Raw genomic sequence first — 15,275 nt, 5'->3', positions numbered from 1 at the left:
ATAATTTTTCTAGGAATAGCCTCAACATAGCCAGGCAGTTATCAACCCTTAGGTGAATTTATTTCAAAACTACTTTGAGATTTAAAAAAAAAAAAAAAGTATTCTAGATCACTTGGAAAGTAGGATTCAGGGCACCTGGGTGGCTCAGTCAGTTAAGCGTCTGCCTTCGGCTCAGGTCATGATCTCAGGGTCCTGGGATCAAGCTCAACATTGGGCTCCCTACTCAGCGGGGAATCTGTTTCTCCCTCTACCACCCCTCCCCACCATTTGTGCTCTCTTGGCTCTGTCTTGTTCTCTCAAATTAATAAATAAAATCTTAAAAAAAAAAAAAAAGTAGGATTCATTTTCCAGTGAAAGACATATGTAAATAATAAATGTAGATAGTAACTTGGTCCTAGGCCTTTTACTGCCCAGAATATCAAACCCGATCCATCTATCTACTTGGGAGTGAGGGAAGAATAGGAAATCTGAAAAGGAGACAACTGAGTGTGAAAATAGGTAAAATTTTATCTTAAATGCTCAAAGCAAGTTAAATAGGTGACAGTTACACGGTATAGTGGTAAAGATACTAACCTAGGAGTCAGAATATAGGATACCTAGGTTCTGTCCAAACCCCATTATTAGCTAGCATGGGGCCCACTTACCTTATCTATAAAAAGACGGGTTTGGACTAGCTGACTTCCGAAGTCCCTTCCAGTTCAGAAACTTACTCCATCTACCTACTCATCATCTACTTACCCACTCCTCCACCCAGACACAGTGAGAACAGTGACTTCTCTGCCTTCTTAGAGTTCTATAGCAAAATCATCCATTTCTAAATACCTGTTCCTATATTTAGATTTTTATACCCATTACTATTAGTCATGCACCAGTCACATACTATACTTTTCACCAGGTGTCTCCTTCAGTTCAGCCACATTATTTCCCTACTTACTTTTCAAACCCTGTTCATCATTTAAATTCAGCTCAAAACCACTTCTAAAGAGAAATTAAAAATTTCTCCCTTTGGGCTCCAAAGGCCTTTGATATGCCTCTATTATGATATTTTATTTAATTTGGCCCAATACTAAACATATCTGACTTCCCATTAGAAAATCCCTAAGAGGCTAATAATTTATGTCATCATCATAGTGAAGTCTGGCATTCATATGTTCAGTTGAATAAAAGGCTCTTTCTGGGTATTTAAAAGTTAGACTTGACAGTACTGACGCTTCAGTATGTCTACTTTTACATACTATGAAACATACTGAATTTGTGCCCTTAGGAAAAATATCCCATTAAAACCACTCTTATGAAAAATAGCCATGTTTTTCCCCTTACAGAAAGATAAAAGAGGGGAAAAATAAGACTAAAAGAGTTAAAGCAAAGGGAAAAGGGGAAAGAAAGGAAGAAAGGAGTACATATATGTAAGAAAGAGAAGTACGTGTACAAAAGAAATTCAGTATCAAAGATCACAATTGAAGAAGAAATGCGACTACAGCTATGCACTTCCTTTGGTGAAACCGCCACGAGGACACATTCTAAATGTTTTTTTACAATGCTTTGCAAGCTTCTGTTACATAGTTTTGGACAGCCTCGATGATAGGTGATGAATCTTCTTTGGAGGACGAACCAGGTTTGAAGATATTTTAAAAGTAATTCAGAACCAAGTCTAGTGAACAATGAGGATAATACTATTTTTGCTTGAAAATTATTTCATGGAGAGGACACTGTGAACCAGAGTTACATAGTTCTAAAGTCAATCAATGATTTAAGGTATATTATTTCACAGATAACCCTCAAATGTTTACAAAAGGAATTCAAATGAATAGTTTTGAGCAATTTGGAATGAAGACTACTACTGAAGTCAACAAAAAGAAACAGTATTTTCTCTTAAGTGTTCATCTAGTTAGCAATCACTTACTGATAGTATAACTACATGCAAGACAATCTGAACTTTCTACTTGAGGTTTTGATGTTTTTCTCTTGGTATCATACAATAAGCATCTTATTTTATCATTAGTTACTGATTTCTTCAGACTCATTTCCTTAGAATATCATAGTATTGAACATTTCAATGTATATATCTCTTGAAATGTGGACCACAACTGTCCCCATGTTTCATAATAAAAGAGAAATGTAGATCACATTCTAATTTCTTTATAGAACAAATCCAATTTATTTAATTTAAATGTAAAAACCATCATCAGATAAGTACTTCTTTGGACAAATAAAATTTCAATACTTTAATCACGTTTGAGTCAAATGTACAGCTATTTCATACCACTTACGTAATTATGAATATTTCTTTGCCCTTCATTAAACTTTATTCTGCTGAGGAAAAACTCTTGTTCCTTCAATAAATCAAGCTTCTTATTTTCTTAACTGATAACAACAAAAAAAACCCCCACTAATTCTTGCACCTATCTGAAACAACCCACACATTTATTTACCACAGAGAACTGAGAGGAAAAGTACTTTGAAAGTACTGTTGTTACAAGTTGTAAATGCTGTACATCTTCTTTACTTCCATAAGATTTTTGTCAACATGCCATATGCTATTATAAAGAAAATTAATTTTACTTGAATACACAAATAATTTAAATAAGGTTTAAAGAACTTAGGAATAAGTAGCCATTCACTCAGAAGCTAATCACTGAAGTCAAAAATATAGAGTAAATTGATTTCTATAAAGCACTTTAATAATCAACAGGAGTGGAAGCAACCCATATGCCCACGGACAGATGAATAAGCAAACTGTGGTATATAAATACTCAGTATTAAAAAAGAAATTCTGACATGTACTACAACATGGATCACCCTGAAGACATTATGCTTCGTAGAATAAACCAGCCACAAAATGACAAATTATGTATGATTCCACTTCTATGAGACACCTAGTGAAGTCAAATTCATAGAAACAGAAAATAGAATGGTAGTCGACAGAGGCAGAGGGGAGAGAAGAATGAGAAATTATTGTTTAAAGTGTATGGAGTTTTAGTTTGGGAAAAAAAAAAGTTCTGGAGATAGTGGTGATGGTTACACAATGTGAATGCACTTAATGCCAAAGACCTGTATATTAAAAATAATTAAAATGGTAAATTTTATATTATGTACATTTTCTCACAATAAAAATAATAAATAGGGTGAAAGAGGTGAAGAGGATTAAGAATACACTTATTTTTTTTTTTTAAGATTTTATTTATTTATTTGACAGAGAGAGACACAGCGAGAGAAGGAACACAAGCAGGGGAATAGAAGAGGGAGAAGCAGGCTTCATGCAGAGCAGGGAGCCCGATGCGGGGCTCGATCCCAGGACCCCGGGATAATGATCTGAGCCGAAGGCAGACGCTTAACGACTGAGCCACCCAGGCGCCCTAAGAATACACTTATTGTGATGAGTACTGACTAATGTACAGAATTGCTGAATCACTATATTGTACAACTGAAACTAATATAACACTATATGTTAATCATACTGGGATTAAAAACAATTAACAGTTGCTACTAAAAAATAAGAGGAATTTAAATCAGAAGCAAAATCAGATATGCCTAAAAGTCTGTTGAACCTCTACCTTCATTAGGGTTAACTGTAAAGGACAGATCTGATAAAGCCTTGAAACATTACAAAAAGAGTAAGATGAAATTTCCCCCATTGTTCAGGATTTCACATATCGGGTACAGGATTAGTGTGAGAAAAGGTGTCTGGATGGATACTAAACACTCTTTGCAAGGCACCTAAAAATCTGTTTAATTTTGTCATTTTCCAATGAGTAATGGAATTGGTTAGCCTACTGTATGAGTCTCCACCTTACTTTTGGAGGTGGGAATAGAGAAGAAAATCAATTATTTCTCTGAAATCCTAAGACAGTTGTAGCAAGTCATGATTACGGTCACTGGTCCAAAGATGATATACTAGGATTTAGAACTGCCTAGTTATTTGAATCAGGTACTATATTAGGTATTTATGAAAGAATAAAACTCCTAATCCTCAAAAATCTGTTAGGGTCAAACACTTAACAAAAAGTAAAACCTGCATAAAAAAGCAATCACAATTTCAAAAATCAAAATTTCCAAATAATTTTATCCAACCTTGCAAATGCCAAAATGTAGTATTGAGTATATAAGCCAAATACTCAATGAATAGAGAATTTCATGTCATAATTGTGTCCCTATGTCCCTCTGTGATCAAAAATTTCTTTTAGCTAGGTACAGACATATAATACATATATATATTTAAACGTCATCAAAAATATTTCTCTTCTAGCTAAGTACATACATGTAACATATATATATTTAAACTTGATGTGCAAATATCTATTTCAGAGATTAGTGCTTAAAAACCACCTTTAAAACATTTTTTCTCATATCACTAGCTATGTTAATATAATATATAATACTTACTGAGCTGCTCCTTCCCTGAGAAGATTATCATTATTAAGCAGTAACCGAACATCTGCAAAACAAGTATTATGTTTTCTATATTATTATTTTTATATGTTTGAAATTTCTATGTAGCGAATGCAGATTACTTTGGTCATGTATTAATATTCCCCACTCTTCCCCACCCCCTAACATGTAAGCAAGATCAAAATTTTACTCTGATGACAAAAATAACCTCAAAAACACCCCATGGTATTATTTTCTAAAAGATATTGGTTAGGAACAGAAGAGGGAATTAAATAGAAATATAAATTTCCCCAGCTATCTGAAACTTGACTTTATGCTACTTGGCTTTTACCTGTTTTTGCTAACTGAATGGAATCCAAGGAGATTTTTCACTTTTACCAAATGGTACTTATTTCTCCACTTTATGCCATTTCAACTTAAGAAAGATTTCATAGAATGCTCTATTTTCGGATAGCAGGGGAAACCTGTACATGTTATTTTATACCTTATTAATTAATAGCCAATGTAGGCAGACTGTATTTCCAAGGAACTAAAATGGAGACAAGCTCCATCAAAAAGATCGTCTGATGAGAGCTGCAAAAGATGTCTGCCTCCTAGTTTGACAACACTAACATGAGTTTCAAACGAATTTGCTTCATACAAAAAGGGATTAAGCAAGAAACCACGTGTGAACAGAGCATAGATGTAGACATTTGTCCTCAGCTCATGTTCAAACAACAGATGAATGCATTTAATTCAACATGGATAACTGCTTTGATTTAGCAATCTCACTTTGGTTACTGATTCTTAATTCTGTTCTAATTTTAGACCCAATATGTAGACATTTGCCTACTCATCATTAAAACATAACTTAAAAAAATACTTTTGTTGGAAAAATCTAAGCATTCTGTGAAACAATAAGGGAAAAAAATCATGTAATTTCACCAAACAAAATTCTATTCTAATCTTGGTATATTTTCTTTATTTTTCCTACACACTTGGCTATTTTATACAGTTGCTATCATAAAGTACATACTACAATGTATCCTAATCTTTTCATTAAATGAAAATAACACAAATAACCTAAGCATCTTCCATTAAGAACTGGTTAAATACAATATAAACAGACTATATACAGTTCTTATAAACTGTAAAATTGAGCAGCCATTAAAAACAATGTAGATGTGAAAAAAATGTAGATAGGTATTTATCAACATGAAATACAACCATAACATGATAAACGGGAAGGGGAAAACCCACTATGCATAGTATTATCATATTTATGTAATGTTATATATCTTTTATATCTCTCTAAACTGAAAGATGTTAGAAGTATTTCATTCAAACACAGAACTTACCGACATCAATTTCCAGTGAGACTTAGAAAAGCAATTTCTAGGACTCATACATTCTTTTAGGGTCTTTCTGATTAACAAATTTGTAGGGCATTTAATTCAAGGTAAGGACATTCAGTGAAAAACGTCTAGAATTACGACTTATTCTTGGTTCTATAAATTACACAAGAGTTTGGGGGCCACTGACTTTACTGCAGTTTCACCATTATCAATTCAAGTTACATGCCAACTTTTGAACCTAAGGAACGAAGAGGCTGAAGTTAACCATACAGGAAGCAGAAATATTTGTGAATTCTCTCCCAACTTCCCAATTCACTACTTTAGATTTTACAATTATCTTAAAAGGCAGAATACAGTGTAGACCCCATTCTTTCTCTATGCATAAAAATTATCATATGTAACTGTATGCAATAAATCATGTATTGTAGTTTGTGGATGATTTAAGGAGTTTTCAAGGGTAATTTTAACTTTACAAAATTTTTACTTCATTTTTTGACTTTAAACCTGATCTTTTTTGAGGTGAGATTCCATTATATCTTCTACTATGAATGAAAATGAGAGATTAAACTTCTTTCAAAGCATGTTTAAATAGTTTACTCTGGAACAGAATGTTTTAAAAATAAAATTGAAGAGTCCTGTGTAAATTAGTTTTAATTTTAGACAGTGAAGGCCAAATATATATAAGTAGAAATGACACATTTACAGTACCTATGGTAATTTATTCTTAAAACTGCTTAAGAAAAGTTTTGTAAAAAGATCACTACAGGCCATTTTCTTGGTGACTGTTTCAACCACGTCATTCTCACTGTTAAAGAGGAGCTATTGTTAGTTTTTATAGCAACCAAGAGACTGTATAAAAGTTTAAATTTCTAATCTATGGTAGATAATTATAAAAATGTTTGCCCCTGAGGTTTAAAGAAAGGTACACTGTGAACTAATTTGTAAGAATTTTAGTTTTTACATGCGGTCTCATCTTCTGAACATGGTGAAACAATGCCCCCCCCCCCTTTTTGGTTGTTCATATTATTCTAGGTTTTTCTTTAAAAAGAATATAAAAATGCATTTCACAATTCCAAAAAATAGCTAAAATTAAAATTCTGTCTTTTAATACTCTTTTAAGGTGTTAACTTCCTGAAACATGATTATCATATATATCATAAATATATTCTAGCCATTATGAAATCCATAGTGACACAAATTTTCACTGTAATTCAGAAAGTACAGATTTTTCTCCATACTCCCCCCTCCCTCTGGCTTAGTTCTTTTGGTTATATAATTTATTCTTTTAAAAAAAGGATGCTTGATATATGAAGCCTTAGTGCTATGAATTAAACACTCACCATTAAACACCTCATTAAATTCTCCAGGAGGGGCATGAATAATGAATTTTGCTGCTATACGCACCTAAAATAGAAACGAAGATATAAATGTTCCATGGCACAGGCCTCTGCTAAAATAACCAAAAATACATTCAAAATTATACTACTTCAAAGTTCTACTGAAAATGGCTTAAAGATTTTTTTCAAAAACAGTGACACTTCTTCAAACACCTTAAGTTTATTACCGTTTCTATCATTTATTATAATCACAATGTACAGGCTGAATGCAGATAAAATTCATATTTAACACATTTAAGGATTCAAAGCTACCTACATATAAACATTTTCTTATAAATTCTTCTTTTAACCTAAAATGGAAAAAAGTATCAATCAAGAAAATCTGTATGTGGTGAAGAAATAAGATGTATTTAGGTATAATAAAGAAAATAGATATACTATATGTTTCTTTAAAATCACAAATTAGTGAAAAATGTATAAAAGAAGGGGAAGAAAGGTCTAAATTCAAAATGTTTTTAACATGAGACCTGAGTGGACCTTAGGAAATTTTAGTTCAAAGATACATGAGAGAGAAAATATCAACAAGCATACTGACAGGCATATTTTAAGAGAATAAAGGCTGTGTCTGATAAAGAGATCAATCACTAATGAAAATAAGAGAGCTTAAATGGCATGCCCAATACTCTAGTTTAATGAAGAAGTCCTGACTATTTATAACAGTTTTCCAATAAACTTCTAAGTTGTGGCAGACTTCCCCAAAAGGGTATTCCCCCAACAAGCAGCAGCACAAGCAATCTTGTCAGAAACTCAGTCGTGGGCCCCACCCTCACTGGATGAGACTCTGGAAATGAGGCCCAGGAAACACTATTTAGACAAGATATCCGGTGATTTTTTTAATGCACATTCATGTATTTACTGAATTCAATATTGCCAAGGGTCTACCCTTGGCAAAAACAATTATTTTCATATTTCCCACTTTATTAGCACTGTCATTATTCTGATGGGGAAACTAAAAATAACAGAAAGAAAAGGAAACAGTAATACATGTTTGTGTATAGATGTGTATAGATAGGTGCACGCATCTAAGTACACATATGATCTTCAGAGGAGACAGATGAAAAAGAGGTTATCTATGGCTAGAAAGAAGATGTTCCTAGTTAGAGGCCACATATGTGACAAGGCCTTAAAAAGGTAGAAAATGTCAATTTAAAACAAAAAAGAAAAGACTTTGTAGCTGGAACACTAAAAAGTTCGAAGTAAAATCTATACTGTTATGGGATACCACTGAGAGATAACAATGATGAAAATGATTTTTTTAATGGGATTATTTAAATTAGTACTTACTAAGCACTCTACATGAATTATTTCATTTATTCTTCACAACAACCTTATGAGGTAGTTCCTATTATATCTGCATTTTTTTTTGATGAGGTAACTGAAGCAGAAGAAGTTAAGTAACTCGGTCTGATTCCTGAATCCACACTTTTACTCACTATACTATGCTGCTTCTCAGATTTTTTGGTAGAATGGGTACAATCCTCCCAGGATGAATGTGTAGCCACCAAACAACTATCTGGATATAAACTTTTTTTTGGTGTTTAAAATGTCAATAGCAACAATTAAATAGAAAATTCCTTGAAAGACACAAAAACTAAAGTTCACTCAAGAAGAAATAACCTGCATATTCCTAGATCTATTAAATAAACTGAATTTGTTGTTAAAAGACTTCCAACAAATAAAATTTCAGGTTTTCTTACACCAAACATTTAAGGAAGAAATAATACCAATTCTACACAAATTATTCCGGAAAACCGAGGAGAACACTGTCCAATTCATTTTAAAACAAAAACGGTGTTGTCCTATAGCAAAGACTTAATCCTCAATAAAATAACAGAAAATTGAATCTAGGACTATATAGAAAGGATAACACATCATGACCAAGCGTAGTTTATCCTGGAAATGTAGAGCTGTTTCAATACTGAAAACCAATGACAGCAATTCACAATATCAACCTATTAAAGATGAAAAACCATAGATCATTTCAATAGATGCAGAAAAATTTTTGATAACATTTAACAACCAATCATGACAAAAAACTCAGCAAATTAAGAAGAAAATGTCCTTAATCTGATAAAAGGTATCTGCAAAAAAAAAAAAAAAAAAAAAGCCTACAAGCTAACATCATCCTTAATGGCCAAAGACTGAATGCTTTCCCCCTAAAATGAGAAATGAGACAAGAATGTTTGTTCCCTCCACTACTATTCAACATCATATTGTCTTAGTGCAGTAAGAAAGAGATTTCATAAATAAAATAGAACTTTCTATCTGCAGACAACATGATTGTTTACAATGAAAAATCCCAAGGAATCTAAAAAATAATAATTTATGTATAAATCTAACAAAACAGGTACAGGACTAGTGTGCTGAAAACTACACAAAACACTGATGAAAGAAATCAAAGAAGAGCTAAATAAATGGAGAGATATATTATATTCATAGAATGGAAGACTCAATAATGTGAAGATGACAATTATTCCCAAACTATTCTATAGATTCAAGGGAGGCCCAATCAAAATCAAAGCAGAATTTTTCTGATACACATCAACAAGCTGATTCTAACATTGATAGATTTTCTGTTATTACTTTTCTATGTATAAAGAATGTAATGGACACGGATTATTCTGGCCATGTATTAATTAAGACCCCCTCTCCCCAAATGTAAGCAAGATAAAAAAGTCACTGTGTTAACCAAAATAACCACAAACACATACACATAGCATCAAAAATAGATTCTGGTTAGGAAATGAGAGAATGAAATATGTTATTTTACATCCTTAATAGTAAATGCAAAGTGGTAAAGACAAATGAACGAGAATAGCTAAAACAATTTTGAAAAAGACCAAATTGGAAAATTATGCTACCTGATTTCCTGATTTCAAGACTTATCACTGGATCTGAACTAAGAGTCCAAAAACATACTCATATATATAGCCAAATGATTTTTGATAAAGGTGCAAAGGCAATTCAATGGAGAAAGGATATCTTTTCAACAAATGATATTCAATTAGATATCCATGAGCAAAAACATGAACAAACTAAACCTCATACCTTATTAAAAATCTACATCAAAATGGATCATAGCTCTAAATGTAAAACATGAAACTTAAAAAAATTAAAAAGAAACAAGAAAATCTTCATGACCTGGGATTAGGCAGAAAATTCTTAGACATATTAAACCATGATCCATTAAAAACTGGACTTCATTGAAATTAAAACCTTTTGCTCTGTTAAAGACACTGTTAAGAGAATGAAAAGACAAGCTACAAATTAGAGAAAATATTAGCAAATCACATATCTGACAAAGGACTTGTATCTATACACTCAAAAGTCAATAGTAAGAAAATAGTAAGCAAAAGACTTGGACACTTCAGTGGACAGGATATACAGAAGACAACATAAATATACAAAAGGATATGCAACATCATAAATCATTAGGGAAATGAATATTGAAATCATGAAACACTACTACATACCTAACAGAATGGCTAAAAAAAACTGCTGAGGATGCAGAACTGGAACTCTAATACATGGCTGTGGCAACCCAAAATGGTACCAACCAGTTTAGAAAACAGTTTGGCAATTTCTTATAAAGTTAAGCACGCACCACCTAACAGTCTTACTCCCAGGTATCTACCCCAGAGAAATGCAAACCTATGTCCACACAAAAATCTATTCACTGGGACAACTGGGTGGCTCAGTCAGTTGAGTGTCCAACTCTTGATTTCAGCTCAGATCATGATCTCAGGGTCGTGGGATCGAGCCCCATGTAGGGCTCTGCATGCTCTCTCAAAAAAATAAAAAATAAAAAAAATAAAATCGGGCACCTGGGTGGCTGAGTTGGTTAAGCGTCTGCCTTTGCCTTTGGCTCAGGTCACGATCCTGGAGTCCTGGGATGGAGACCCGCTGATGAGGCTCCCTACTCAGTGGTGAGTCTGGATCTTCCTCTCCCTCTGCTCCTCCCAACCCACCCCCACTTGTGCTCTCTTCTCGCTCTCTAATAAATAAATAATCTTTAAAAAAAATCTATTCACAAATACTCAAAACTGGAAACAACCCACAACCCAAATGTCCATAAATGGGTGAATGTATAAATAAAAGATGGTGTTTCTACATAACGGAATATGTGTTTTCAAAATTACTTTCTTCTAAATGTTTAAAATTACTATTAAAATCAACAGCCGAAATATAAAAAATAATTTTAAACAGGCAAGGGTGGAGTAGGATATGGAAGCAGTAGGCTATGAAAGTAGGAAATGGAAGCTAAATATACATTAGAGTCTATTACGATTATGTAAATGTCTTAACTTAATTTCATCACACCCCTGCCCCCCCCCCCCCCCCCCCCCGCATTGAGGTAAGGAGTTGTTAGCATTTAAAACAAAGTCTTAATCATTACCACAGGTAACAAAAACTGGTAACTTGCTGATGAATTTATCAATATTTCTTTTGAAAACATTTAGAATTTTGAGGTAATTGGGTTTTTATTTATTTATTAGAGAGAGAGCATGAGGGGGGCGGAGGGGAGTCGTACAGGGAGAGGGAGAAGCGAGCTCAGTGACGCAGGACTCTATCCCAGGAACCTGGGACAGTGACCTGAGGCCACCCAGGCGTCCTAAGGTAATTGTTTCCAACAGTCCTAATGACTTATAAAACTGACAAAATTAAAGTACTAATAGCAAGCAGTATATATATAGCATATTTGGTGGTGATACAATTAGCTAAGTTGTTGAGCTTTAAAATTTTAAGTAGTTTGGAAAAAAAAAAAAAAGGCTTATATAACATTTAGAGTTTTAGTTCTATTTGGAGTTTTCACCAAGAAAGCAAAAATGATCTAAGTTTTTTTCATATAGACTTATTGGCCCTTGTTATTGCTAAATGTATACATTTAGTATGCAGTAACCAAAAACAGTTAACAGATTGCTCACAAGACCCAAAGTGAATGGTGGGTCAAAAGAAGTACCACTAAAGACAGGAAGTCATAGGAGCTGTCTGTGAACACAAAACACAACTTGGATTATACCAGCTATGCCTGGATATTGTAATCTGGTCTTTGTGAATTGCACTAAGATTGTGATTTTTGGATTTCTCAAGTTCTAAAGGAAAGGAAGTATATCTGCCACAGTAAATGCTTAATTGTCTTCTGAGAAATTATTTAATCATCAGGGTATTTTCTAAGCCCTGCTATAGACTCAGTGTTCCCCTATATTTATCCTTCCTAGCTGACTTTTTTTTTTCTCTTAAAAACTATTTATTCTAGCCCACTTCTAAATCCAAGAAAAGAAAAATGGTCATACAACAAGAGGTCCCAAGAGTAGAATGAATTTCTGAAAATAATCAAAAACATATTTCCTTGAAGTTTTTCTAATATACATGGAGTTATACTCTATTTACCCCTTGGAATATTACAGCTTTTCTGGAAGAGCCCAGTGAATTATTACATACATTCCTGGCCTCTGCTAAATCTTCTGCATAACCCACCATCTTCCTCCACGTATTATTCAAAATCAAGTCCTTCTAAACTGGAATCAGATTCAGGAAAGAGTTATTGTGCTGTTATTTCTCTTTTTTGAGGGGGCACAGGGAGAGGAGAGAGAGAATCTTAATCAGATTCAGGAAAGAGTTATTTTATTATTTCTTTCCTTTTTTTTTTTTTTTTTTGAGGTGGGGGGCAGAGGGGGAGGAGAAAGAGAATCTTAAGAGCCTGGTGTGGGACTTGATCCAACAACCCTGAAATCATGATCTGAGCAGAAATCATGAGTTGGACACTTAACTGATTGAGCCACCCAGGTGGCCCCCCCCCCATTTTTTTAGAGAAAGCAAGAGGGGGTAGGGGGAGAGGGAGAGGAGAGAGATAATCTATTTTATTGTATTTTTAAACTGCAATTCTAGATTGTGGGGGTAGGGAGTAGGGAGGGGGGAAGGTGTGGCTAGATGGGGAGATTAACTCTTATCTATGTTAGTCACTGGCAGCTGATAGGCATACTTCATAACAACTGCACCAAAAAGTGTAGTTTTTAAAAAGTTAACCTATTAGTGTAGAGCTTAATGTACTGCCCTGCGCTAAAAGCTGAAAGAGCTATCTATATTTTTCCTTTTCTTTCTCTTGGATCCAAATATTTGTGCAAAATATGCAAAAAGATAAACATAACATAAAAAGTACGTTCCATTCCTTTGTGCTTCTGATAAAACAGCAGATACCACATGTGACTATGAAGTTACTTATATAGAAGATAAAGTAGCATATTCAAAACAATATCCAAAATGTTAGTATACATTAATCCCACAAAAAAATATCTTCTGCCTATCAACTCTCTGAGATAACACAAAAGTATTACTCACTGTCAAACTTTTTTTTGAACAATGTTTTTCTTATGGGCTTTCTTCATTTTTTTTTTTTTTAAGATTTATTTATTTATTTGAGAGAGAGACAGAGAGTGCACATGCAGGGGAACCTCGAGTAGGCACAGAGCCCAAAGTGGGGCTCAATCACGACGTGAGCCAAAACCAAGGGTCAGACGCTTAACCCCACCCAGGCACCCCTCTTTCTTCCTTTAAAAGAAATTCCACAATTCAAACAACAAATTAAGTAATGATAGTAATGGGTAGTAACTCACAGAATAAAAGAAGAATCCATGAGTCCATACTGACACAAAGAAATGAATGAACAAGGGTAAGCTCTTCATTAGAATTTCAACTAATGAATGTAGAAGGAATGACTGAATTAGAAAATCACCTTGAGGACCATCACAATAATTGTTGCACGCAAAAATCATCAAGGGATGCTAAAATTTATGGATAAAAGTATGATAAAATGACAACAGGACATTTATATGGTCTGAAAAGTATCTTTCCAAATACTTAATTATAAAGGGTAAATAATTTTACATTGAAGAAACTTGCCAACACACCACCTTTACCAAATGATCAAAGGTGTAAATAATAGGAAAAACTGACATCATATGCCTCCTAATAGGATACACTGAGGACACATCACTTACAGCCAAAAATTCATAGGCTGAATCTAATCATGAGGAAACATCAAACCAAAATTGAGGTGTAGTCTACAAAATAACTAGCCTGGACTCCTCGAAAGTGTTAAGGTCATAATCAAACAATGCTGAGAAGTTCCAGATTAAAGACATTACAATAAAATTCAGTATGATGCTGGATTAGATCCTAGACCAGCAATTGGTGAAATAGGAATAGGGTCTGTTGATTAGAAAATAGTATTGTTATCATGTTTAACTTCTTGATTTTGATAACTACACTGTGGTTTGGCAACAGAAAGCCCTAAACAGTGAAGGACTTACAGAGTAGGAAAAAAACTTCTCCTCTACTCTGAGGTTATGGGGATTTTCTCCTACATATATATTTTTTTAATTTTAAAATTTTGCTCTTTGCATTTAGGTCTTTACTCCACCTGGGACTGATTTTTGTGTATGATGTGGGATAGATATACATTTTTTTTATTATACTGTCATATGAATAAATAAAACAACTTAACACTATTTGTTAAAATGTATATCTTTTCCCAGTGAACCAACATAAAACAAGACAAAGTGGAAAAAAAAGTATCTTACATAGTCACAATATTTTTTTTTTTTTTTTAAGATTTTATTTATTTATTTGAGACAGAATGAGAGAGAGAGAGAGCTCATGAGAGGGGGGAGGGTCAGAGGGAGAAGCAGGGTCCCCGCCGAGCAGGGAGCCCGATGCGGGACTCGATCCAGGGACTCCAGGATCATGACCTGAGCCGAAGGCAGTCGCTTAACCGACTGAGCCACCCAGGCGCCCCAGTCACAATATTTTTAAAATGTGAGTTACTTCTTTATTTCAGTCAGAGTTATGAAAAACATGTCACACACTTTAATAAAATCCAAGTCCTTCTAAAATGTGTCTGATGAATTTAGCACTCATCCTTCAGGTAGTAATTGCAAAAATATAATTTCCTCAAGGAACTTCTGAATATTCAATAATATGAGAAGGCATGAAATGCTGTCCTATTATTATGGAGGCACTGGCTAACATTAAGAAAATATCATGTTGGGGTGCCTGGGTGGCTCCGTTGGTTAAGCGACTGCCTTTGGCTCAAGTCATGATCCTGGAGTCCCGGGATCGAGTCCCGCATCGGGCTCCCTGCTCAGCGGGGAGCCTG

At 34.0% G+C, this 15,275-nt stretch overlaps 1 protein-coding gene across 2 annotated transcripts in view; it reads right to left on the bottom strand.

Moving 5' to 3' along the window:
- CAPZA2 (capping actin protein of muscle Z-line subunit alpha 2) overlaps positions 1-15,275 on the bottom strand; it is a 56,698-nt gene that overhangs the window by 20,558 nt on the left and 20,865 nt on the right. For both annotated transcript variants that reach the window (XM_021699291.1, XM_021699290.1), the window contains exons 2-3: positions 7,064-7,127; positions 4,384-4,435 (exon numbers count right to left, since the gene is read on the bottom strand). In XM_021699291.1, the coding sequence (XP_021554966.1) occupies positions 4,384-4,435; positions 7,064-7,127 (116 nt within the window). The remainder of the gene's footprint in view (positions 1-4,383; positions 4,436-7,063; positions 7,128-15,275) is intronic.

Source organism: Neomonachus schauinslandi, chromosome 12 (assembly GCF_002201575.2).
Source record: "Neomonachus schauinslandi chromosome 12, ASM220157v2, whole genome shotgun sequence".
In the NCBI taxonomy this organism is placed as follows: Eukaryota; Metazoa; Chordata; class Mammalia; order Carnivora; family Phocidae; genus Neomonachus; species Neomonachus schauinslandi.
This window is presented reverse-complemented; position numbering and strand designations above follow the sequence as displayed.